This window comes from Oncorhynchus gorbuscha, linkage group LG03 (genome assembly GCF_021184085.1).
Source record: "Oncorhynchus gorbuscha isolate QuinsamMale2020 ecotype Even-year linkage group LG03, OgorEven_v1.0, whole genome shotgun sequence".
Taxonomy (NCBI): domain Eukaryota; kingdom Metazoa; phylum Chordata; class Actinopteri; order Salmoniformes; family Salmonidae; genus Oncorhynchus; species Oncorhynchus gorbuscha.
In genome coordinates this window covers 48,709,489-48,734,369 of record NC_060175.1, presented here as the reverse complement: position 1 = coordinate 48,734,369, position 24,881 = coordinate 48,709,489, and the positions used below count along the sequence as shown (strand labels likewise).

The following is a 24,881-nucleotide window of genomic DNA, read 5'->3' as shown; positions in this document are numbered from 1 at the left end:
CAACAGTAAAGCATCCTGAGACAATTCATGCGTTGGGTTGCTTCTCAGCCAAGGGAGTGGGCTCACTCACACTTCTGCCTAAGAACACAGCCATGAATAAAGAATGGTACCAACATATCCTCTGAAAGAAACTTCTCCCAACCATCCAGGAACATTTTGGTGATGAACAATGCTTTTTTCAGCATGATGGAGCACCTTGCCATGAGGCAAAAGTGATAACTAAGTGGCTAGGGGAACAAAACATCAATATTTTGGGTCCATGGCCAGGGTCCTGTTGCACAAAACTAGGATAAGGGATTAAGCCAGGATATCTTGGTGATCCTGGCTCAATTGATCCGTAATCCGGTTGCACTAAAGATGGATAGGGGCAGGAGGATATGTTATGGTATAAATTACCATGGAGATTTATTCTGTGGAGCTAGCCTGCTCCAGACCAGGCTAAATTCCAGGATCTATTTAATCTCATCCCTAATGTCAGTCAGCAGTCACCACAAATGGAAACCAATAGTTATTTCACTGCTCACTATACATTGTTATCACATATAACTAGACCCACTGTCATTATTTAAACGTTTGTGATCATTAATTTCAATGATTTTGGATAAAAAATGATTTTTAGATGTTGCTATCATTAGATAATTTACAGTTTCCCATAGACTATATATAAAATGATAGAATATTAGGGCCACAGAGGGAAAAAAAAGACAAGTCATAATATTGTAACCAGTTGTTTTAAAGGAGGACAGTTGTTAAAATGACAGATGCGGGGCATTTCGTGAAATTGTACTTCAGTATGGTTTCATAAACAAAGACATGCTGATGTGCCAGAATATTAAGTATCAAAACTGTAAAAACAATATGTAGCTTTTCTGCAGAAAGAACCAGCCTCATAAATTTATGACTATCCTTTTTCTTCAGTGTGGCCCTAGTACTCTGTCATATAAACAAATACACATTCCATATGAATATAAAAACACAATGTGTAACATTATGTTCCTTTATTGAATAAGGACAAAACAAAGCAGGTAAACCATCAGCTCCTTTCGAAACTGAAGTCACAGTGACTCTACAAGATGGAAAGCACAGAATCCAAGCATATTATACAAAATGATACATACACATTCAAAGGTCTGTATATAACACACCCTGCATGTCTGCACACTAAAATAAATGCAGGACAAATCCATACACATCAACTGAACAGACAAATGAATGGATGCAGTAGCCTCCTGCAGCCTTGTATTACACACAGTATACCGCACAAACATCATAAGAGGCCAAATTCGTAAAAAAACGAACCCAAAAAAACCCAAATTCCTCTGCCACCGCAGGACATATTTAACCACAATTGAAAGCACACATACTAACTAAAATAATTCAACACATATTGGTCCCTCAGCAGCCGACCACTGTCGTCATCAGGGAAGATTGCCGGATTGTCCCAGTCCATGGCTGGTGGCACTCTGGGGGCCCTCTCCTTCCTCAGGCAGGCCACATTGTGGAGGACAGCACAAGCCACAGTAATATCACATGCCCTAACAGGGCTGACCCATAATTTGTGAAGGCAGTGAAAGCGTGCCTTCAGGAGGCCAAAGGTCATTTCAACTCTGGTCCTGGCATGGGCATGATTGTAGGCCTGCTGTGCTTCCTGGGGGTCTGTGAAAGGTGTCAGGAGAAAAGGCTGGCAGCCATACCCCCTGTCTCCCAGCAACACACCAGAGAATTCACCTGTCAACACAAAATCTCATCATTACTACCTCATAAACACAGTGATATTCTTGACACAGCCATGATGGTTATAAATAGGGGTTGTGTGGCTTACCTTGTGATAGGCACTGATAGATTTCAGAGGCCCGAAAGATTCTGGAGTCATGGACTGAGCCAGGCCATTTTGCCACAACATTGCTGATCACACAGTCAGCATTGCAGACCATCTGAAATCATAAGATGAGGAATATTACACCAATCAATGCACATCACTGGCAATGCAGAGTGTTCGTCAATGGACAATATCAAAAAGTTATGTTCACCTGAACATTAATGCTGTGAAAGGATTTCCTATTCACAAAATCGGCCTCATGGGCAACTGAGGGGCTTTTATCCTTATGTGTGTGCAGTCCACTGCACCAATGACATTGGGGAAACCTGTCACACAAAGTAATGAGTATCCTACTATGTGTTAACAGTTGTCCTGTAATTTGTAGATCCTCTTACCTGCAATCCTATAGAACTCCTCTTTGATGTCACAGAGTCTTCTGTGGCCAGGGAAGGAGATGAAGACATCTGCTAATGCTTTGATAGCCAGACACACACTCCTTATTGTGCGGCAAATTGTGGCCTTGTTCAGCTGTTCTGCATCCCCCACTGAGTACAGGAAGGCTCCACTAGCAAAAAAGCGCAAGGCCACACAAACCATTTGCTCCACACTCAGTGCATGGCTCCGTGCAGTGCGGTGCTTAATCCTGGGACCCAGTAGTCTGCATAGATACCTGATGCCATCTGCAGAAAACCTGTATCTTTCATATAGATGGTCGTCAGGGAAGGCCAGTGGGTCCAACCGGTCCCTTTCTCGCCTGAAGGCTCTCCTCAGCACAAGTGCTTCTTCATCCACCACATCTCGCACGAATGGGCATGCCATTGTCAGAGCAGAAAGGAACACACAATTTTGGACCTTCATATAGGCTAGTGGCCACACCTGGTGCTGGGGGGGTGGGCAAAAGAGGGCGATGCCTTATAACGATGACTTGGTTGTACTGATTGCTGGGAAAATAAAAAAAAACTTAGAAAGATGCCACCGTCCTGTGTGCTCACAATAAGAGCTCATATGTCATGGCTCACTTAACTTTACGAGAATATCCCTAATTTTTATTTTGAGCTGTGTCATCTTCTTGGAGCTAGGGGAGGAAATACAAATAATGATTAATACATTTGTGTTACAGTTAGCATACAGTGTACATTGAAGGCATATCTCACCTCCCTCTCAAGTTTTTTTATTTCAAGGTCCAGTTTCCTAATTGTCCTCTTTTTTATTTCAGACTCCAGTGCAAGATTTTCCATCTTTTCCTTCTTGTACTGAATGTCTATGTCTGCCAGTTCTATTTGGCGCCGGAGGTGGTTGCCATACAACTTTCTGATAGCTTGTGAGCTCTGTGAACACAATACAATTAGCGCAGCTGGAATTTGGCAGGATGTGGTGTCCTTTTATTAAAACGCACTATGTTGCCAGGCTGGTTTTCCCACTGTATAGCATCTGGGTCCTGTAAAAGAAATTAGATTTTTTGATTTTGATGAGGACTCCTCACCATTGTAGAGTAAATAGTACTTTCACAGTCTTTCCATGATACCTCATGCCTTCTGGAATCCAGAGAGATGGTCTCCTCCTCATCATCATCGTCTCCATCATGTGCTGTTGCTGCTGCACTGGGGCCTTCACCCTATCACATTTAATCGGATTCATATTGAAGCTAGTAGACAAGACATGCCAGGCCTACAGTATGCCTTTGATGGAGTACTCACTGGATCAGCATCGTCTGGTGCTTGTGCTGGTGGCTCTAACAGGAACACAGTGCTGCCAGACACTGCAAGGCAATAGGTAAACCAAAGTCAGACAGTCCAAATTGATTCAATATGAATGTGGTTGTATCCCATGTAGAGATGGAAGGACATACCTTGAATGAAGCGGGTGGCATCTTGGGAGGAACCTATGCTCGTCTCTTTCCCCCCAGGGATCCCCTCTAAGACGGGCCTGTCTTTATTTAGCTCCAAGGCCATGTCCTCTGCTGGGGTAAGGTCAGCCTTTGGTGACCCACCACCCGTGCCTTGTCTGTGGGTATTCTTTTTCATTGCTAAAACAGTACAGACAATGTGTGAGCAGGCACCTTCTGGGTACAATATATGCTTGTGCTTTGTTAAATATTAGTCAGGGACCATACCATTCTGCAGAATGTTCTTGTATTTGATTTTGACCTGCTGCCATGTCCGTTTTGGCCCGTTCATGTTTAATCTACACACACACACATTTTTTAAATTTTTATTTCACCTTTATTTAACCAGGTAGGCTAGTTGAGAACAAGTTCTCATTTGCAACTGCGACCTGGCCAAGATAAAAGCATAGCAGTGTGAACAGACAACACAGAGTTACACATGGAATAAACAATTAACAAGTCAGTAACACAGTAGAAAAAAATGGGCAGTCTATATACAATGTGTGCAAAAGGCATGAGGAGGTAGGCGAATAATACAGTTTTGCAGATTAACACTGGAGTGATAAATGATCAGGTCATGTACAGGTAGAGATATTGGTGTGCAAAAGAGCAGAAAAATAAATAAATAAAAACAGTATAAAAAAAGTATGGGAATGAGGTAGGTGAAAATGGGTGGGCTATTTTCCTATAGACTATGTACAGCTGCAGCGATCGGTTAGCTGCTCGGATAGCTGATGTTTGAAGTTGGTGAGGGAGATAAAAGTCTTCAACTTCAGCGATTTTTGCAATTCGTTCCAGTCACAGGCAGCAGAGTACTGGAACGAAAGGCGGCCAAATGATGTGTTGGCTTTAGGGATGATCAGTGAGATACACCTGCTGGAGCGCGTGCTACGGATGGGTGTTGCCATCGTGACCAGTGAACTGAGGTAAGGCGGAGCTTTACCTAGCATGGACTTGTAGATGACCTGGAGCCAGTGGGTCTGGCGACGAATATGTAATGAGGGCCAGCCGACTAGAGCATACAAGTCGCAGTGGTGGGTGGTATAAGGTGCTTTAGTGACAAAACGGATGGCACTGTGATAGACTGCATCCAGTTTGCTGAGTAGAGTGTTGGAAGCCATTTTGTAGATGACATCGCCGAAGTCGAGGATCGGTAGGATAGTCAGTTTAACTAGGGTAAGCTTGGCAGCGTGAGTGAAGGAGGCTTTGTTGCGGAATAGAAAGCCGACTCTTGATTTGATTTTCGATTGGAGATGTTTGATGTGGGTCTGGAAGGAGAGTTTGCAGTCTAGCCAGACACCTAGGTACTTATAGATGTCCACATATTCAAGGTCGGAACCATCCAGGGTGGTGATGCTAGTCGGGCATGCGGGTGCAGGCAGCGATCGGTTGAAAAGCATGCATTTGGTTTTACTCGCATTTAAGAGCAGTTGGAGGCCACGGAAGGAGTGCTGTATGGCATTGAAGCTCGTTTGGAGGTTAGATAGCACAGTGTCCAATGACGGGCCGAAAGTATATAGAATGGTGTCGTCTGCGTAGAGGTGGATCAGGGAATCGCCCGCAGCAAGAGCAACATCATTGATATACACAGAGAAAAGAGTTGGCCCAGAATTGAACCCTGTGGCACCCCCATAGAGACTGCCAGAGGACCGGAGTCACACTGCAAAAAATTACTTGGTATTTTTGTCTTGTTTTCAGTAAAAATATCAACAAACAAAAAAACTTAAATAAAGATGTATTTTCTTGATTTGCTAAATGACCTAGCAAAATAAGTATAGTTTAGACAAAAAATATAAACTTTAAGTAAATGTGTGCTTAAAACAAGCAAATAAAAAATCTGTCAATATAATACAAATTCTCTTGAAATAAGTTTACTTTTTCCATAAACACTTAATTTTAGAAAAGTTCTCGTTTCACTGGCAGATTTTTTTGCTTATTTTCCTAGGTAATTTTGCTCAAGAAAATATTCAAGATGTTTTTTAGATATTTTTTTTTTACTGACAACAAGACAAAAATACTTAGTAAGAAAGACATTTTTGCAGTGCAGTGAGCAACCGACCTTGGGTCCTTTGAAAGGCGCTATATAAATTAAAGTGATTATTATTATAGCTCATCTATTTATTCAATTAAATTTTATTTATATAGCACTTTTCACAATTGTTTCATTCTGTCAAAGCAGCTTTACATTAATGAAAGCAGGAGAAACACAAAAAAAACGGTGGACAACATAAGAAGCAGAGTACAACGGCTAAGATTAAACCGTACTGAGCGTAGTAACGTTAAATAATAATGTAAGGCTTTAATAATAATTTATCATAGCTTTATACAGTGTGATGGACTTACTTTACACAATTTCACTCATATCTGCAGTGCATTTCAATTAAAAATTTAACCGTTTCATAATTACAGTACAACTGCGTTTTTGGAGATGTGAATTAAATATTTGAATTGTAATTGTGATGTTTCAGCGGAGCGGTGAGTGTGTAATTGTGCACTACTTACGCATTCAGGCGGTCTGCAATACTTTGCCACGCTTTTTCTCTTTGCTTTATCACTGTGGCGGTGTTGCCTTTCTTCTTAATTATATCTTTTACCTCCTCGTATGCCTCCATGAGGATTTGTGCTTCCGACGGGGAAAAGTACGCGGCTCTAGTTGCCATGGTACATCAGTTAATCTGATCTGTGGCGGGGTCTATTTGAGTGAGCCGTGAGCGCGCATCTATCCAGGATTGGTTTCACCTGGCTTAATGAATCCGTGTCTGCTCATCCTGGCTTGGTCTTTGTGCAACCAATTAAGCCTTTGACACCTATGAAATGCTTGTAATTATACTTCAGTATTCCATAGTAACATCTGACAAATATTTAAGACACTGAAGCAGCAAACTTTGAAAAGTAATATTGGTGTCATTCTTAAAACTTTTGGCCACGACTGTACAGTCTTTACCCGCTGTTCCTGACAAACTATCAGCTATCAATGCTAAGCTTATCCAGTCGAACTGATCTTCAGTCACTAAATCCATTGCGATCCCAAACCTGTCAATGCAAAACAAGTCCTCCAATTTAAAACATCTATTCTAAAGCTAAGACTACCCTCCATTACTGAAAAACATGCTGACATGTTCCAAGTCAGAATCGTTTTTGTTCAGATGCCGGTCACAAAATGTTCTGTCATCATGACATGTTGGACATATTTAAAAAGCAACTGGTATCAGACAGGTTTACCTCTTTTTTTTCTTGAGATTAGAAATCATGTTTTACAAGTCATTTTTTGATGCAAAGTAATTTGACCTTTTCCATTACTCTTGTGCCATGCATGCACTCTTTAAAAATACCATGCATATACTACAAGCAATATACAAAAATGCACATAAGTGCAAATGTATATTGTAAATGCATGTTGTTTCACATCTTAGATTATATGATAGACGAAAGGACAAATTTAGGCTAATAGAAAAATAATCAGATAAGTCAAATAAGAAAAAAGTAATGGGTATATCCATTTGAAATCTCTTTTACATATTTGCCCAATGTAGGTGCTCTGAAAGGGAATTTTTGGACCAATTTTTTTTCCCGTCCTCATATTCGCATATGTTGTACCCTATTTTACATAATCTGAGGTTGTGTTGTGCTCACCATCAGTTGAGACACAACATGCTCTTGAATAGAGGGTGGGGTCAACTTTCAAATGGTAGCATAAATATGGTTGGAGGTCCACACGTCAGAGAATGGGACTGTTTTAAATTATACTGTCAATCCTCCATAGAAACCTATTGAAATTGTAGAAATATCAATAATAGAATAGACACGCACAATTAGGTTGACATCTGATGGTGGGTGGACCAGAGGCCATCTTTGTGGTAGTAATTAGAAGCTAAAATTGAAATTCAATTTACATTTCAATGGTGTACCAGCTAAATTGCAGTGGTCTGAAGGGATGTCAATTCTAAGAATTCTATTTCTATGATTGAAATAACACTCATACTGTATTCAAGAGCATGTTGTCTCTCAACAGATGGCAGGCACAACACAAAAACCTCAGATGTAAAGTAGGGTCTAAAATACAATATGCAAATATTTAAAACATGAGTTTACATGTATTTAGATAATTGAAAAAAAGTCTTAATTTTTATAAAACTACATTGAACGAGAATTTAAACGCAGCATGTAATGTGTTAGTCCCATGTTTCATGAGCTGAAATAAGAAGCTGATTAAACAGCATGATCCTTACATAGGTGCACCTTGTGCTGGGGACAATAGGCCACTTTAAAATGTGCAGTTGTCACAACACAATGCCACAGATGTCTCATGTTGAGGGAGTGCACAATTGGCATGCTGACTGCAGGAATTTCCACCTAGCGTTATTGACAGATCATTTTATGTTAATTTCTCTACCATAAACTGAGGCATTTGGTAGTGCGTCCAAAAGGCCTCACAACCACAGACCACGAGGGGGGAGTGGCCTGCACCCCTGCCCAGTCATGTGAAATCCATACATTAGGGCCTAATTTATTAATTTAAATGGACTGGTTTCCTTATATGAACTGTAACTGTAAAATCTTAGAAATTGTTGCATTTCATATTTTTGTTCAGTATATATTTTTAAAGAAATTATAAAATAGTTTGAAAGCTTTTAAATAATATCAAACTTAACCGTTTATCTTTTCCAGTGATGAAGACAGATGTCTCATGGTATGGGGCATGCAAAACAGGTCAAATTTGAGCATCTTTATCTCCTGAATGTTTTGGCATTCAGGTCCAAAATAACTTTCTGACCCATTCTTCCATGAGCAAACATATATGGAAAGGTTTGTTTAAATCAAAAGGGATGTTGTCAAAAAATGGCTGAATTTAAATGGGTTTACCCTAATCATATATCCTGAGACAAAGAGGACCAGGTCAGATGAGGACTTTAAACACTGAGGTGAGAACAGAGGAATCAAATGCAGAGAAAGGAGGAGTATCTGCTTGCTATAAAGAAACTGAGTGGGTTGGTTGGCTGGCTGGCAGAAATGTTGCTCTGTAACCCTCTCCGTTCCTTCAGCTACATTATGTGAATTAACTTAACAGGAGAAAACAAATCCCTGTTCTAACTACCTATCCATTTCCCATAAGGAACTGGACAGGCAATGTTAAGAGGTAGGCTCATTTGCTCTTCCCTCAAATTACAATTTAAGTAAAGCATGCTGGATGCCTAACAGGGATTTGTTTTCACATTTAATGTATATGAAGGCACGGAATAAAGAACTCTCAGTAAGCACCTGAGACATTTTGCTATGTTAGACTGCCCCCTGCTAACCTTTTGCAAGCACAAGAGAAAATGCAGTTCTGTTCCATTGAGGAAAGCGCCCGCATCTGGCAGATGGTCAGAATATAAGCCTATGCCCCACCATAAACCAAAAGAGCAACAGTGAAAATAGTAGCAAAATGTCTCAGGTGTAAAGGCCTACTGAGTGCTTTTTTTTCTTCTCCTGTCCGTTCCTTCTACATTTATGAAATGTGATATTAAATCCCTGTTAGGCATCCAGCATGCTGTACTTTTCCCAATAATTGAAAAGTAATTCATTTTAAATTCTTGAGATTGAATTTCAATTAACTTTAATTTACCCTACATAAAAGGTATGCTGTTAATAGCCAGGCCTACCTACCTACACCTGAATAGCCTACTGACAGAATAAGCTAAAATAGTCCTACCCCTTAGGCTGGCTCTTTGAATGTAGACATGTTTTATCTATGTTTCTCAGCATTTTTGTTGGAATGATGTTTTACTGTAAGAAAATAAACATATCAAAAACAACAGATAAATGCTTATCCTTTGCAATAACCCATTAAAGGACATGAACAGTCAAAATCATGCTTTTCATTAAATTGGATATTTGATGGAAACCAGATCAAATAAATTCTCTGGAGATGATTTTACTGCAACACTGCATCCAAGTTGCTACATTTGCTGTCAGTCAAGGCGAGCTCATTAATTTAAGCTCCCTGCCCACTGTCTGTTTTTTGTTTAGTATTTCACCCCCTTTTCCTCCCCAATTTCATGATTACGATCTTGTCTCATTGCTGCAACTCCCCAACAGCCTTGGGAGAGGCGAAAGTTGAGTCATTTGTCCTCCGAAACATGACCCATCAAACCATGCTTCTTAACACCTGCTCGCTTAACCCGGGAAGCCAACTGCACAAATGTGCTGGAGGAAACACCTTTCAATTGAAAACCGAGGCAGCCTGCAGGCACCCAGCCCGCCACAAGGAGTTGCTAGAACGCGATGAGCCAAGTAAGTCCCCCAGCCAAACCCTCCCCTAACCCGGACGACACTGGACCAATTGTGTCCAATTGTGTGCCAATTGGAACTCCCGATCGGTAATAACCTTTGCGCAACTCGAGAGGCCTCAGCCTGTTTTCAAACGTCCTGGTAGTTAGCAATGAGAGAAAAAGTACTTATCAAAATGAATGTTAAGCACCTTTAAGCCATTTGAAGCACCTTTAAGCCATTTGAAGCCAAAGAGTCATGTCCATTGGCCAGTCTTGTGCTTTGGGTCTAGAATTTTCCCATGCAGAATATGCCCCTCATATGTTACTTTGCATACAGACAAGAAGTGTGAATTTTTACAATATTAAAGTGATTGTCTTCATATGGCTTACTGCGTACCTGTAGGGCAGGCTATTTACCTTGTTGATGCCTTCGTGCATACATTCAATGCGACATTCAGATACGCCAAAATTCGGTACCGCACTGTCGCTTTATTGAAAGTGGGGGCGTGGCAATTAGCAGTGGGTGTTGAATGGGACTGTGAAATCCCCCAAAACAAACTGTTCATAATTCCAGTTTATTATGTGTTTTGTTATTTAAGTTATTTAGATAACATAAATATCACAACTCTTATATATGCTTAATCGTGTACTAACTGAAATATGTGTGCATCGCCATCTTTATTAAGGGACAATGTAGTATGATAACTTCCAACGAACTAAATTAAATATTTGATGTCCAAATGTAAATGCCCATTTCAAAGATATTACACTGAATTGTGTAGGTTGATTTGAAGTCAAAACGCACGTTTATCTGTCCAATGTGCATAGCGATTCTATACCAGTCGCCATTTTTGTTTTGGGTGACGCCAAATGCTGTTTTCTTCCCCTTTTGGTTGTCAAGAAGATGGCAGCTTCCAGGCAGGCATGAGAGGGAATACTTCTTCACAAATCGAATGAATTTGGGCTAGTGATTCATGAGTAGACACCCAAATCGTCTTATTGGAAATAGTACACCGAAAGAGGTAAGTAATATGTCTTATGGATGTCAGATTTGGTAAATAGAGGTGTTTTGTTGTGGCGAACTGTACGGCCATTTTTCTTGAGGGAGCTTAAAAGTAGGCCGATATTCGAAAAGATGGCTGATTCCGGAGACGGCATGATAAATAACAACACTTTATTTGAAATGTTACATATTGCATTAAATTACACTGGCTATATAATGAATTTATATTTATCTAACTATTGTATGTAATTGGTAAAGGACGCTGTGCTAATAAGCCTGCCATGCTAACATTGTGAGTTTGTTTGGCTACGATAGTCTCTATTAGCCATAACTCTGTAGTGCATGCGCGGGTTTCTAATTGATGTGTTGTGAAAGTTTCCGATTTCACGTGGTATTGTGCATCTGAGAAATTACATTCGATTCCACTTAAAGATGTATACAATTGTAATGCAAAGCAGAAGCGGCGATAGATTGAATGAATGTGACAAATATGGCGACTCCCAGAGAAGCGTGAAAATCGCAATCCTTGTGGGGTCTAATTGAAAATGCGTTTCGTGTATTATTAGTGGTACACTTGATCCACATATTTAGTAATATGACTGTAGTGGGATATGGCTAGTACACCTGCTTGTTGAAGCAGTAGGTTAAAGCTTAATTTAACACACCTATGTCTTTCATTTGTCTTCTATTCCGCCATTTTTCAGACTGGCGGAGGTTTGTTTGGTTGTTATACAAGATGGCGGCTCCCATAGTGGCACTTTAGGGTTGCTTCAAAGCTTTAACTGCAAGATGCAAACACATAAAAAAATTCTAAGGGCGCACAATATAACTTATATGCTTTGAGTTGTGATGTCGAATACATTGTATCTTTAGAGTGAGTAGCTATTAGGTGTATCATAATTAATTATTATAATTGCCGGCTTTTTGCGAAACGTCAGGAAAATGGCGACTTCCCTGGAGTTTACAATTACAATATTATTTTTTTCAAATGCACGCTATCAATGCATCGGGTTTGGGCCCAACATTCGATTGCACCTGCAGTTTTCACTCTGCACAATTTGTCATAGTTTTGTCCTCACTTCGCAAGTATCAATAGACTTGATCAGAACTTGTCATCAATCTTGCTTTGGAGTTCTCGTTTTTTTGTTTAAACAACTATTTTTTTTTCCTGAAGAGGACATGACTGGTTCAGCTCTACAGCCACGATGGAAGCGGGTACTGGGATGGTCTGGCCCTGTCCCTCGGCCCAGACATGGTCACAGAGCCGTTGCTATAAAGGAATTGATGGTTGTTTTTGGAGGAGGAAATGAAGGAATTGTGGATGAGTTGCATGTCTACAACACAGGTACGATAACTTCACCATGCAGCCGAATCTGCATATTGCCAACTCTCCATAATATAATTTATTTGATATTAGCAATTACTGTAGGAGATGCGTCATTCTACTATACTTTTTTTCTTCTAATCCGATGGCCCCTCTATATGTTGCATTCGCCCGCTGTTGTCAGCAGCCTGTTTTGTGTAGTGTGCTGAAGATCAGATTTAGAGAAATGTAGTCTGACATTACCTGACAAACTGTCGCCGCCTGGTGGCAAAGAACGGAAAGCGCACAAATGAAAATGGCGCGCTAAAATAAAATGGACGACAGGAGCACTGTTTTGAACACTCAATTATTGGATGCACTCAATTTCTGTTCACTTTACTGTACTGATATTGTCCCGAGTTACAAATGTAGTTAGTTCAACAGTTTGTTCCAAAGAAGCACTTATGTAGTCAACATGCACAGTTATAAGTGTTAAATTATTATTATTATATGTTACGTTTTTGAGAGCGCAATGACGTTACACAGTTGAAATGTCAGTTGATGTTTTTAAACTTTGGGTTATGCAGATAATATTACAATGCATAGAACATACACTTCTCATGAGAAAGTTTCAAGAAACAAGAAGATGCAGGCTACATTTGTCAGAGATGCTTGGAACATGCTTGAGTAAATATTTACTCAAAAGAGCATTTGCTTCACATCATAGGCCTACCCAGCACTTGACCACCCAACAATGTCTATCTGTCTATCTGACTAACCTCTATTTATTTAATCTAGCAACAAACCAATGGTTTATCCCTGCGGTTCGTGGTGATATTCCCCCTGGATGTGCTGCATATGGTTTTGTTTGTGATGGCACCCGGCTTCTGGTGTTTGGTGGAATGGTGGAATATGGAAAATACAGCAATGATCTCTATGAGCTACAGGTAATGGAATGCTTACACCACATTCTTGCTATAACATTGGTAGAGCTAAAGCCAGGGGACAATGGCTGTCTTTAAGTACTTCTAAATAGATTATGATTAATGGATTACAGCAAGCATGATGATAATCTTTTGCATATGCTTTATTTTTGTTCAGGCCAGCAGATGGGAATGGAAAAAGTTGAAAGCTAAGACTCCCAAAAATGGCCCACCTCCCTGTCCTCGACTTGGCCACAGTTTCTCGCTGGTGGGTAACAAGTGCTACTTGTTTGGAGGACTGGCTAATGACAGCGAGGACCCCAAAAACAACATCCCCAGGTACGGATGCCTTAAGAAGGAGATGTGAAATGTGACCAGTGGGGTATACGGATAAATTATGCTGTGGAATGGAAGCAAACAGAGATTTTGTAGTAAGCAATTCGAAATACTTTCTGACTGAAATCTCTATTTTGTAACTTAGATACCTGAATGATCTGTACACGCTGGAGCTTCGTGCTGGCTCCAGTGTTGTGGGCTGGGATATACCAATTACTTATGGTGTTTTGCCACCTCCTCGCGAGAGCCACACTGCCGTAGTGTACACAGAAAAGGACAGCAAGAAATCTCGCCTGATCATCTATGGAGGGATGAGTGGCTGTCGTCTGGGAGATCTATGGACACTTGACATCGGTAGGCTCCTGAGTTAACAGTATTACCATATTATTGTATATAATCACTCTTTGTCTCTTATTTGCATAAATCAGTCTAGTCTGTGTATTATCTAAATTATCCTGCTCTGTCTGCAGACACCCTGACCTGGACTAAGCCATCAGTGAATGGCACAGCACCTCTGCCCAGGAGTCTTCACTCTGCCACCACCATCACAAACAAGTGAGATCTCCCTGAATACCTGTTGAAATTATATTATGATCATTTAGATCTCTGGAATAACAATTGGTTAAATCTCTCAGCAGTAAGCCTATTTTTGATGTCTGCTTGATTCTCATCTCTTTGTCTACCTCATTGTAGGATGTTTGTGTTTGGGGGGTGGGTTCCCCTGGTTATGGATGATGTGAAGGTGGCCACACATGAGAAGGAATGGAAGTGCACAAACACACTGGCCTGCCTAAATCTTGGTTCGTCTCTCCGTTTTCAGTTATTGGTGCTACTACTTGCATTAAACCTTACACACTGATTGTTTCTCTAGATTTGATTTGTGGATTATGAATTGATCGACTCCAACAAACTCAGTCTGGGTGAACATTCATTGGTAAATGGCAGTGTCACCTGGTGGTCAAGTTATATTACTGTCAAAAAAATCTAATGTAAACCTCATGTTTCTTTTTTACCCCAGACTCCATGGCCTGGGAATCAGTGGTGATGGATACTCTGGAGGACAATATCCCAAGGGCCCGGGCAGGACATTGCTCGGTGGCCATCAACTCTAGGTTGTATGTCTGGAGTGGCCGTGACGGTTACCGTAAAGCATGGAACAACCAAGTCTGCTGTAAAGACCTCTGGTACCTTGAAACAGGTGAGTCAACTCCTATTTGCTATTTTACTCTGGTAAAGTAAGCCCACAGTATTTGCTCAACTGTGCTCTTGGTGAGGCTTTCTCTGCTTCTGTTGATTACTTATAAGATATGTGACCATTTTATGTTTTTGTTACAGAGAGGCCACACGCTCCCTCGAGAGTGCAGCTAGTCCGTGCCAACACCAACTCCCTGGAGGTAAGCTGGGGCGCTGTGTCCACTGCAGACACCTATCTGCTGCAGCTACAAAAGTACGACATTCCTGCTGCCACTGCTGTGACCTCGCCGGCCCTCAATGCCGCCACCTCTCTGCAAGGGAACTTGCCTAAGGGCCCAGCCACAGCTGCTCCCTCTGCTCAGAACCTACCACACACAGGTATCACTATTGTGCCCCAGGCTTCTTCTCCTACAATCCTTCCCAACATTCCCAGAAGCCCGCTGGCTGCCTCCACAGCTCATGGGCCAGGTAAAACCATGGATGTCCTACTTGTTAAGTGGAGGTTGTTTGTACCATTTTATGGACTATTGTCACAGTTTTCATTGTTCATCTTTACAGCCCATTGTATTTTGATAACCGTATACCAAATGGTATGTAAAAAGCAGACCTCGAAGGCTCTATATACTGAGCAGGTTTTCTGTTGTTTTGACAGCTATCTTGAAGGTTGCAGCGCCTCCGTCTGGCACGGGTACCTCCTTGTCACTGTGCGACCCAACCAGGCTGGGAAATCCCCAGTCACACTTCTTCCAGGAGTTCGCATGGTTGTTCCTGCCCAGACCGCCCAAGGAACAGTATGGACAATTGTGAAATGGTTTTGTTATTCAAGGATAAAAAGTTGTCTCGAGAGTAATGCCAAGAGTATTGTCTCACTCAGGACTGTTTGTTTTCCTTTTAGCCAGTCTGCAGCAGCCCTCCGATGAGTGGCATGGCAGCTTTGGCTGCAGCTGCAGCAGCCACACAGAAGATCCCACCCTCTTCAAGCACTGTACTCAACATTCCAGCAGGTGCCACCCTTGTCAAAACCATGGCTGGCTCCACCACAGTCAAAATGGCATCTCCTCTCATGGTAAGACCCTCTCATGGTAAGACTCATCAAATATCAGTCTGTACAAAAATAAATGAAACTCAATGGCAGAATGTATGGGTTTGTCAGGTAGTCTCTGTCATGGCCCAGTTTAGAATTTACACCCTTAACACAGTTTGTATTTTATACTTCCAGGTTAGTAACCCAGCCACTCGCATGCTGAAGACGGCTGCAGCTCAGGTGGGCACAGCGACCGTATCGTCACCCAACTCGCCCAACAGACCTATCATCACTGTGCACAAGTCGGGCACGGTTACCGTAGCCCAGCAACACCAGGTGGTTACCACCATGGTGGGAGGAGTCACCAAGACCATCACCCTGGTCAAGAGCCCCCTCACAATGGGAGGCAGCGGCACTTTGGTGAGAGAACTAGACAGTCTTACAGGACACGGAGGGGAGGGAATACAGGCAGAAGGTTGAGAAATGTCTCCTTATACAAGATCTCGCTCCTTAAGAATTTGATATGCATGCTGTGAACTGAGAAATAGTTTCACACTTTGGCTAGTTTTTTTGTTGTTGTCCCCCACACGTATCAGATGAATCTTATATGGCCTAGGCATGAACCCGTGATAGATGATGTGGCTGTGGAAACCTCCAAGATAAGGAACAGCTTGAGTTCATAGATCTGCAGGGGGTCAGTTAGATTGGCTGTACTCACAGCTCAGCCGTACTCCGTTCAGTTGTCCACATGACACTGATCTCCTGGCGCCAAATACTGTGATGTTTTCTGGTGACTCATAAACTTGAGTCTCTCTCCTATGTCAGCAGATCTCCAACCTTGGCAAGATGATGTCTGTGGTACAAACCAAGCCAGTGCAGACATCGGCTGTTACAGGCCAGGCTTCCACTAACCCTCTCACACAGCTCATACAGGTCAGCTATCTGCATGAGAGCAGGAGAAGGAGGTAGTTAAAACTCCATGGGCAGGCTCCGCCTGCTTTCAGTTGATCATGTTCATAATCCACTTTGTCTCCCGTAGACCAAGGGTTCTCTCCCTGCCGGCACCATACTGAAGCTGGTGACCTCAGCGGACGGCAAGCCCACCACCATCATCACCACATCCCAGGCGGGAGGAACCGGGAACAAACCCACCATCCTGAACATCAGCGGCATGTCACCCACCATAACCAAACAGGGTACCACCATCATCAAGACCATCCCTATGTCTGCTATTATGACCCAGCCTGGAGCCACAGGTCAGAACCCACTGGCTTCATGTTTCAGGGACAATTCAGCACAATACAAGAGGACCGTATGCTGACAGTTTGTTTTATTGCTAACAGTGACCAGCAGCACAGGGAAGACGCCCTATACCATCATCAGCACCAAGATGATGACCACTGGCACTCCAGGCAAAATCATCACTACCATGCCCAAGCTTGGCACTGCAACTGGCCAGCAAGGGCTGACACAGGTACCTCACAGAAATTATGACCCTTACAACCTCTTGTAGAATATGTATGTTTATGCATAATATTTATAGGCTATGTGAAACAATTTGAGATGTTTCAGTTTTGACATTGGTGCCTTTTTTAACTTTTAAATGTCACATGGCATTTTATATTTAGTTACATTTGATAAATATCATACGGCTAAGTACAGCAATGTTTGGAGCAGTTGAAATGCATGCATACCTCTGGGGACTATATTTGAATCTTCTCTGATGATTAGTGCTACCAATAGCTGTATCAAATGTCTTGCCCCAGTGGAAGAGTGTAATAGTGCCCCCTAGCTTCTCAATTATATTATTTTACCTCCCCCTTGGTTTTTATAGGTGGTTTTGAAGGGAGCCCCGGGCCAACCTGGCACCATTCTGCGCACTGTACCCATGGGTGGAGTCAGACTTGTCACCCCGGTCACGATGTCTTCTGTCAAGCCCAATATAACTACACTGGTCGTCAAGGGAACAACTGGTATGGATAACATTTTCATAATTATTAACAGGTGCTGTCTGTTCAATTTATAAGTATGCGGCTAAAAACAAAATCACGCATAGTTCCAGCTGTCTGCCCCTTGTTCAGTTAGTACTTTGTTCGTTCCCCTAGGTGTCACCACCCTGGGGACTGTCACAGGGACGGCCTCCTCCAGTCTGGCAGGGAGCATTGTAGCCAGTGCCAATGCCTCTCTGGCAACTCCAATCACCACCCTTGGCACCATCGCCACCCTGTCCAGCCAAGTTATCAACCCCACTGCCATCACTGTGTCAGCAGCCCAGACCAGTCTGACCACAGCTACTACCCTTTCCGCTTCCACCATGGTAAGCTGACTGTGCTATTCTTTAATACAGATATGTAGCTATAGCTCCAATTATGTTCTTGAGAATTGGGACATGAAATGTCATGCTGTACAATGTGGAGAACTTTTTGATTGGGTTTTCTCAATCAGAATCAATAACTGATGTGCTCTCATTGCAGTCAGCAAACCAGCCTACCCAGGTGACTCTCATCACCACCCCCAGCGGGGTTGAGGCCCAGCCAGTGCAGGACCTGCCTGTGTCCTTCCTGGCCTCCCCCACCTCTGAGCAGCCTTCTTCCACTGAGGTCGGGGATGTCCCTGGCACTGTCACCATGGTCTGCTCCAACCCCCCCTGTGAGACCCACGAAACAGGAACCACCAACACCGCAACCACAGCCTCCTCCGATATAGGTGGGGTGCAGAGGGTCTGCTCCAACCCCCCCTGTGAGACCCATGAGACGGGCACCACCAACACCACAACGACCGCCTCCACCAACATGGGCGGGGCAATGAAGGTGTGTACAAGCCCTCCATCAGAGACCCACGAGATGGGCACCACTAACACCTCAACCATCACCCACTCCATCATGGGGTCTAACCAAATGGACACTGTCCAGGGTAGCTCATCTTCTCACCCCCCATCTCTGTCCTCTCCTCCTCAGACGACCACCTCTTCTTCCCCGGGAAACGCCACAGGCAACCAGGGACCAGAGAACCTGAGCACCGGCACCACATTCACCCCCACCACGGCATGCTCCGACATGGGCTCAGCCCAAACCGGAACTGTGCAGAGTCCCAAGCCAGCCGTGGGCTCTACGATGTGCTTAAACCCACCCTGCGAGACACATGAAACAGGCACAACCAACACTACCACTCAGTCCTTGTCCAGCATGGGTAATGGGCAGACTGGCACTGTACAGAGGGTGTGCTCAAACCCACCCTGCGAGACTCACGAAACTGGGACCACCAGCACCCCGTCCCAGGCCAGCTCAAACATGGCCGGAAACCAGACGGGGACGGCGCAGAGGGTGTGTTCCAACCCCCCCTGTGAAACCCACGAGACTGGCACCACCAACACGGCAACTACTGCCACAGGTATATCGTTAGAATAGATACTGTTTTTTTAAATGGTTTTATTTTAATGTTTAGGGCTATATTTAATGTCATGTGTTTCCTACAGCAGATGGAGCAGACAGTGCCACCAGCAGTACAGAAACTCCTTCCACCACTGCATCAGAAACAACCCCAGCCACCATCCAGAGCAGAGCCATCACTACTGTGACTCAATCCACACCAGCCCCGGGGCCCTCAGTACCTGTAAAGAAACCCCTAACTGAACTAACAATGCTTTGACAGTCTATACTCTACTGATACACTAGCAATTGCACAATTGTTATGCTAAGAATTTAGTTCAGAATTACTCACTGGCATGGTTAGGCAAATTATCAGCAACTAATGCCCAAAATCAATAATGTATGGAAATAATTGATTCATCTTGTCCATTTTGAGAATTTGCACTCATTAATTTCTACCCTTTTTATCTCCAGTCCATTTTGTCGATCGCTGAGGGTGCTGCGGGTTCCACAGAAGAGCCCATGCAGACAGACGCGGCCACGGAGGGGGGAGAGGCCGTTATGGAGACTGGGCTGTCCCCAGAGCTGTCAGAGGGACAGATAGGGACAGGTCTGTCTGCAGAGGAGCTGGCTGTGACCGCAGCGGCGGAGGCAGCGGCGCAGGCTGCAGCCACAGAGGAGGCCCAGGCCCTGGCCATTCAGGCAGTCCTCCAGGCAGCACAGCAGGCAGTCATGAGTAAGTATGGCCCTCAGATTGGCAGTGTATTACCAGGCAATTGTTGGTAGATGATAAATGGATTAATCTCAAAATACTTTAAATGTGTGTGAAGACAACCGCTCCCCAACTGTAACAATCTCACAATCAAACTGCGTTCCCCTGCATGTATAGACGAGGGTGATTCTGGCTCGACCGGACAGCAGGCCATCACAATCCCCATCGTCCTGACCCAGCAGGAGTTGGCAGCCCTGGTCCAGCAGCAGCACCAGCTCCAGGAGGCTCAGGCCCAGGCTCTGGCCCAGCAGCAAGGAAATGCCCAGGCCCTACCCACTGAGGGCCTTGCCCCCGCAGACAGCCTCAACGACCCTGCGTCTGAGAACAACGGACACCCCGAGATGGCTGCAGCTGTCTCCAGCGCTGTGGCATCACTGCTGCCGCGCACATCCACTGAGAGTGAGTATTTCTTTAAATTCTCTTTTAGGAGTGTAATTCTTTGTTCTTACTAATAGTTTCTCTAGGTCTTAAATTGACTTCTCCCTATTGTCCCCTTGCAGCCCTGGCCCCCTCAAGCACATTTTCTGTTGCCAGTCCAGCCAAGCTACAAGCTGCTGTAGCAGAGGTGGCCAATGGCATTGAGGGTGGGGTGAGTACCCATAATGTCCTGCCTGTGATCACAATTTGAGAGGAATGTTGAATGGCACAACATGCTTTAATTCCCTTTTTATGTTGCGGAAATATACAGAAGCTAAACCCTCAACCAGCCCCTATCAAGACTCTTGTAAAAAAAGAGAACCAGTGGTTTGACGTTGGCATCGTCAAGGTGACAAACATGGTGGTTACGCACTTCATCCCAGAGGACGATTCTCAAGTGGAGGTAAGCCTCAAAGCTGGATTCATGCCGTTTATGGCTTTGAGATCAGAGTTCAGTGCAGCACTAACGATGTGTGTGTTGTAGGATGACTCGGGTGCCATCCCAGACCATAACCAGATGAAGAAAATGGAGCTGCAGCCTGGCACAGCCTACAAGTTCCGTGTCGCTGGTATCAACGCTTGTGGTCGTGGTTTCTTCTCAGAGATATCTGCTTTTAAGACCTGTTTACCAGGCTTCCCTGGAGCACCTTGTGCCATCAAAATCAGCAAGGTAAAACTAAAAACGGAACAATTACTGTTTTATGTTATCCTTGACAAATAATCAGAGGTTGTAGTTTTTCTAGTCTTGATGGAATATGGATTGTTTTTCTGCTGGTCTTGCATTAGCCTAGGGGCGGCAGCGTAGCCTAGTGGTTAGAGTGTTGGACTAGTAACCGGAAGGTTGCGAGTTCAAACCCCCGAGCTGACAAGGTACAAATCTGTTGTTCTGCCCCTGAACAGGCAGTTAACTCACTGTTCCCAGGCCGTCATTGAAAATAAGAATATGTTCTTAACTGACTTGCCTGGTTAAATAAAGGTAAAATTTTAAAAATTTAATTAAAAAAACAACGGTTCCATCTTTCCCTCTCAGAGCCCAGATGGTGCCCACCTCACCTGGGAGCCTCCCTCTGTGACATCAGGGAAGATCATTGAGTACTCTGTGTACCTGGCCATCCAGAGCACCCAGACAGCTGAGCCCAAAGCCTCCACCCCAGCCCAGCTGGCCTTCATGCGGGTGTACTGTGGGCCCAACCCCTCCTGCTTGGTGCAGTCCTCCAGCCTCTCCAATGCCCACATAGACTACACCACCAAGCCCGCCATCATCTTCCGCATAGCTGCGCGCAACGAGAAGGGTTACGGCCCTGCCACACAAGTCCGATGGCTGCAAGGTGGGTAAACTTTCATTTAAAATCTGCTGTTCAGCAAAATGGAGCAGCGTCTCTATAATTATGGTTGCACTTGCTTTTAAGTCTGTAAGTACGGTTTCTCTTTAATGTATTTTCCCCTTTTTAGAGTCCAGCAAAGATGGAGCCTCGGCAAAACTTGCCCCAAAAAGACCAGTTTCCTCGCCTGATGCGTAAGTACCTGGTTCCATCTAATCTAGCCTACATTCCCCACACATTATCATCACTAACTGGTTGTGGATGAATATTCTCCTCAACAATGGCAAATTATTTTCAATAAATGTTTTGCTTTCTGTCTGCCCCTGCAGTAAGGCTGCTGGTCAAAAGAAAGCAAGAACTGACCCGTGAGATTGCACAGATGACACCCCCCACTGTCCTTTTTGACCAGGAAGACTGATTCCTCCATCCTCATCCTGACTTCACCCCATTCTCAAGTTAACCTTCATCCAGCCAGCAACATAAACAAAATGGCAGCAGAAACCCTAGATGGAAGTCAATAAGAGATATGGTTCTGTAGACAAGACCCTTTTTCTATTTGTCCCACTATTTCTGGAGCAACACATTTAAAAAAGCACGTTATAGATTTTACTTCAGAACTTTTTTTATTTTTTTCTCTCTCTAGCTACTTTTATTATACATCTTTTTGGCTACATTCAGTAGTTCAGCAATTGTAGAGAAACATTTACAGCTTCACAAGCTGTGAGCCGGCTTGAGCTTAATGTTCTTTTTTTGGTGGGGAGGGGGCTGTAGTGAGACTACACGAGCTGATGTACAGTTTGAGGATGTGCTGAACAAGAGGCAGTGGTGGTGTTAGTTTAGATGGGAGGAACAATCAAAATGGAGAAAACAAACAAAAGGGGTGATTTTTCCCTCAAGGAGAAATGTGCTTAATTTAAGAAACCAATCGATTCTGATATCATACTGGATTCCAGTCTCCTAGTAATCTCATCCGTGTGCTTTTCCCCTGAGATGAGAACTGAGGTCTGATGCTATGAAGAGGACAACGAATCGAATGACGAAGGAAAACATGTAGTGAGACCGACTTTTCTAGGACTGAAACTTGCAGCATACACACACATCTTGCAAAAATCTTCCCCAGAAATTAGCAAGCACTGATGCAGAAGATATTTGTGTAGTTTATTTTTGTATTTTTTTAAGCTTTTCATTGTCACTGCATTTTTAAAACGTCAACTCCTTTATTTTGTTGTGTGTTTACTATTGTTCGTCTCCATTGTTTTCAAGTGTTGGTGGGAAGACGGGTGGCAGTGCTGAAGTAGCCACTATATTTTTAAATCCTGGTTCGATCAGTTGTATGTTGTATCAGAGGGTATGAAAAATAAAGACTTTTGTATTTGTTCTGACTAGGTCCCCAGATGTAATAGGACTGAAGGGAATTTGAAACAGACCCAGGGAGAGGAGTGCTTTTACTTTGTTTACCACATCTTTCAATGCTTGTATCACTGTGTGTATGCCAAACATGGAAAATTAATGAAGAAAAATCTGATCCGTTGTCATACTCCTTCCCCGCACATATATTTTAGAACGGGTATCCTTACCTGGCGGCCCGGCCCATGTTTAGCCCCCCCCACAAAAAAAGAGTATATTTTTGTTGTTGGACATAATACTGTAAAAACATCAGGAAATCCGCTCCGAGTGGTTTTTAATTTAGGAAATCAGTTCCGAAGTATTTTCATGCATAATAGAGATGTGATTGTATACACATGTAGCAAGGTTTGAAATTATTGTTTTAGTCATATCTGGTTGGGCTTCTTTCGGTCAATTTGCAGTCTACACATTTTTTGTAATTATATTCCGGCCTCGCGACCAACCACTCAAGAAAAAAATTCGGCCTGCGGCTTAATCGAGTTGGTGATCCTTGTGTTAGACAGAAAAATTATAGTGGTAGATTTTCTTTCCTTAAACTGTTAGGAACCACCAAATCCAATTTACATGTCTTTTTAGGCTCTTATTTGAACAACTATAGAGGTGAGGTGTGCAAGTTAATTGTGAAAAGTATACCTTTTAAATTGGGATGTTTTGGTGGGAAGGAAGAAGCATAGCCAGAGTTTGGACTCGCTTGTAAATTAGTTGTTCCAGAGCAAGAATAAAGTAACATCTTGGCATTTTTATATAATTACCTGTACCAAAATGTTTTTACATGTTGGTCATCTCTCACTTGCCTTTTGTGTCTAGACTTGTAAAAGAAACTATCCCTGATTCAATTGCTATGACTTGCATTTATTTAACAGATTTGCAAGTCTGAAACACAGCAAGGTTCATTACCGATAAATTTGTCTTCAGGATAAATCACACAGAGTTTTATAAAGAGGGAAATCTTGGAGTGGACATGACTGTACTGAAATGACCAGAGAACAAGTGAAGTCAGGGGAGAATGTGTTACCTCTTGAGATTGTAGTACTTGCATCTTGGTTTAATTTCTTCTCTGGGCATCACCTTAGTCTCCAGATTATCCTGATTTATTTCTATAATGAAACAACTGTTTCATATACATCCATGATTTTGTACGTGTCAGTGTCTGTTGAGCAAAGGTAGACATGCATGCAACCAGTGTATTTTAGTAGTAAAAGCCTTAAGTTTGACCATAAGCTGAAGGATAAAAAAAAAAAAAAAGTTTTTACATTTAATGAGTTTGTTCCCTTCATGTGGTATACAAATGTGTCCTTTTCTTCCACAGTACCTTTACCGGGTCACTATTTTTGCACAGTGCCGAGTTCTTTCAGAACTTTACCTCCCACAGTGGGGCAGGTGCTGGTCTTAGCACTGACACTTGTGAGTTTCTTCCAGCTGTTTGCAGGTTGTCTGGAATTGTCCTGTATTTTCCGATGTGTGTTTTTTGTACTGTAGGGAGTAATGTATCTTTTAACATCAAAATAAACATGTTAAACATCACATTATTTCCAGTCATTGTGGGATAGTTTGATACACTAGCACAGTGATTCAAAGTTGGATACATTTTTTTATGCCATAGTTTGGATAATAAACTACTGAATAAACACCTGTCTTAGTGGTTGCAGTCTTCATCACTTTCACAACTGCAAGCCCCAAAGAGACCTAACGCTGACTCGCTCACCTGTTGTAAAGCTGTCCTGGCTGCATTTGAAAAGGGCTTTGCCACATCAATGTCCCCCTTAGCTCTTCCCTCACAGTACTGTGCACCTACAGTTGAAGTCGGAAGTTTACATACACCTTAGCCAAATACATTTAAACTCTGTTTTATTTATT

At 43.0% G+C, this 24,881-nt stretch overlaps 1 protein-coding gene and 2 pseudogenes across 3 annotated transcripts; 1 reads left to right on the top strand and 2 right to left on the bottom strand.

Annotated features, from left to right (window-relative positions):
• Positions 1–1,234: 1,234 nt before the first annotated feature.
• Positions 1,235–2,677, bottom strand: LOC124031483 (annotated as a pseudogene).
• Positions 2,651–6,602, bottom strand: LOC124031484. Of its 2 annotated transcripts, XM_046342753.1 has the most exons (9): positions 6,207–6,602; positions 3,933–4,003; positions 3,669–3,845; positions 3,517–3,578; positions 3,345–3,434; positions 3,216–3,257; positions 2,974–3,147; positions 2,859–2,894; positions 2,651–2,760 (listed from the first exon to the last, which is right to left on the bottom strand). In XM_046342753.1, exons 1-8 carry the CDS (start codon positions 6,362–6,364, stop codon positions 2,859–2,861), a joined length of 810 nt encoding a protein of 269 aa, XP_046198709.1. In that variant the 5' UTR covers positions 6,365–6,602; the 3' UTR covers positions 2,651–2,760. The 2 variants fall into 2 exon arrangements, with proteins under 2 accessions (XP_046198709.1, XP_046198710.1); XM_046342754.1 differs by lacking the exon at positions 3,933–4,003 and having other exon boundaries at positions 6,207–6,332.
• A 5,073-nt stretch (positions 6,603–11,675) lies between these two features.
• LOC124031482 lies at positions 11,676–24,548 on the top strand (annotated as a pseudogene). Its single transcript, XR_006838133.1, has 28 exons — positions 11,676–11,832; positions 12,133–12,303; positions 13,060–13,208; positions 13,363–13,523; positions 13,666–13,874; positions 13,991–14,075; positions 14,214–14,320; positions 14,539–14,718; positions 14,856–15,182; positions 15,367–15,505; positions 15,610–15,780; positions 15,934–16,158; positions 16,564–16,671; positions 16,778–16,994; positions 17,082–17,212; positions 17,573–17,711; positions 17,844–18,055; positions 18,213–18,548; positions 18,696–19,128; positions 19,214–19,350; positions 19,581–19,842; positions 19,996–20,277; positions 20,379–20,467; positions 20,567–20,698; positions 20,780–20,965; positions 21,326–21,623; positions 21,748–21,811; positions 21,947–24,548. The product of XR_006838133.1 is annotated as a host cell factor 1-like (transcript).
• The last annotated feature ends 333 nt before the right edge of the window (positions 24,549–24,881 follow it).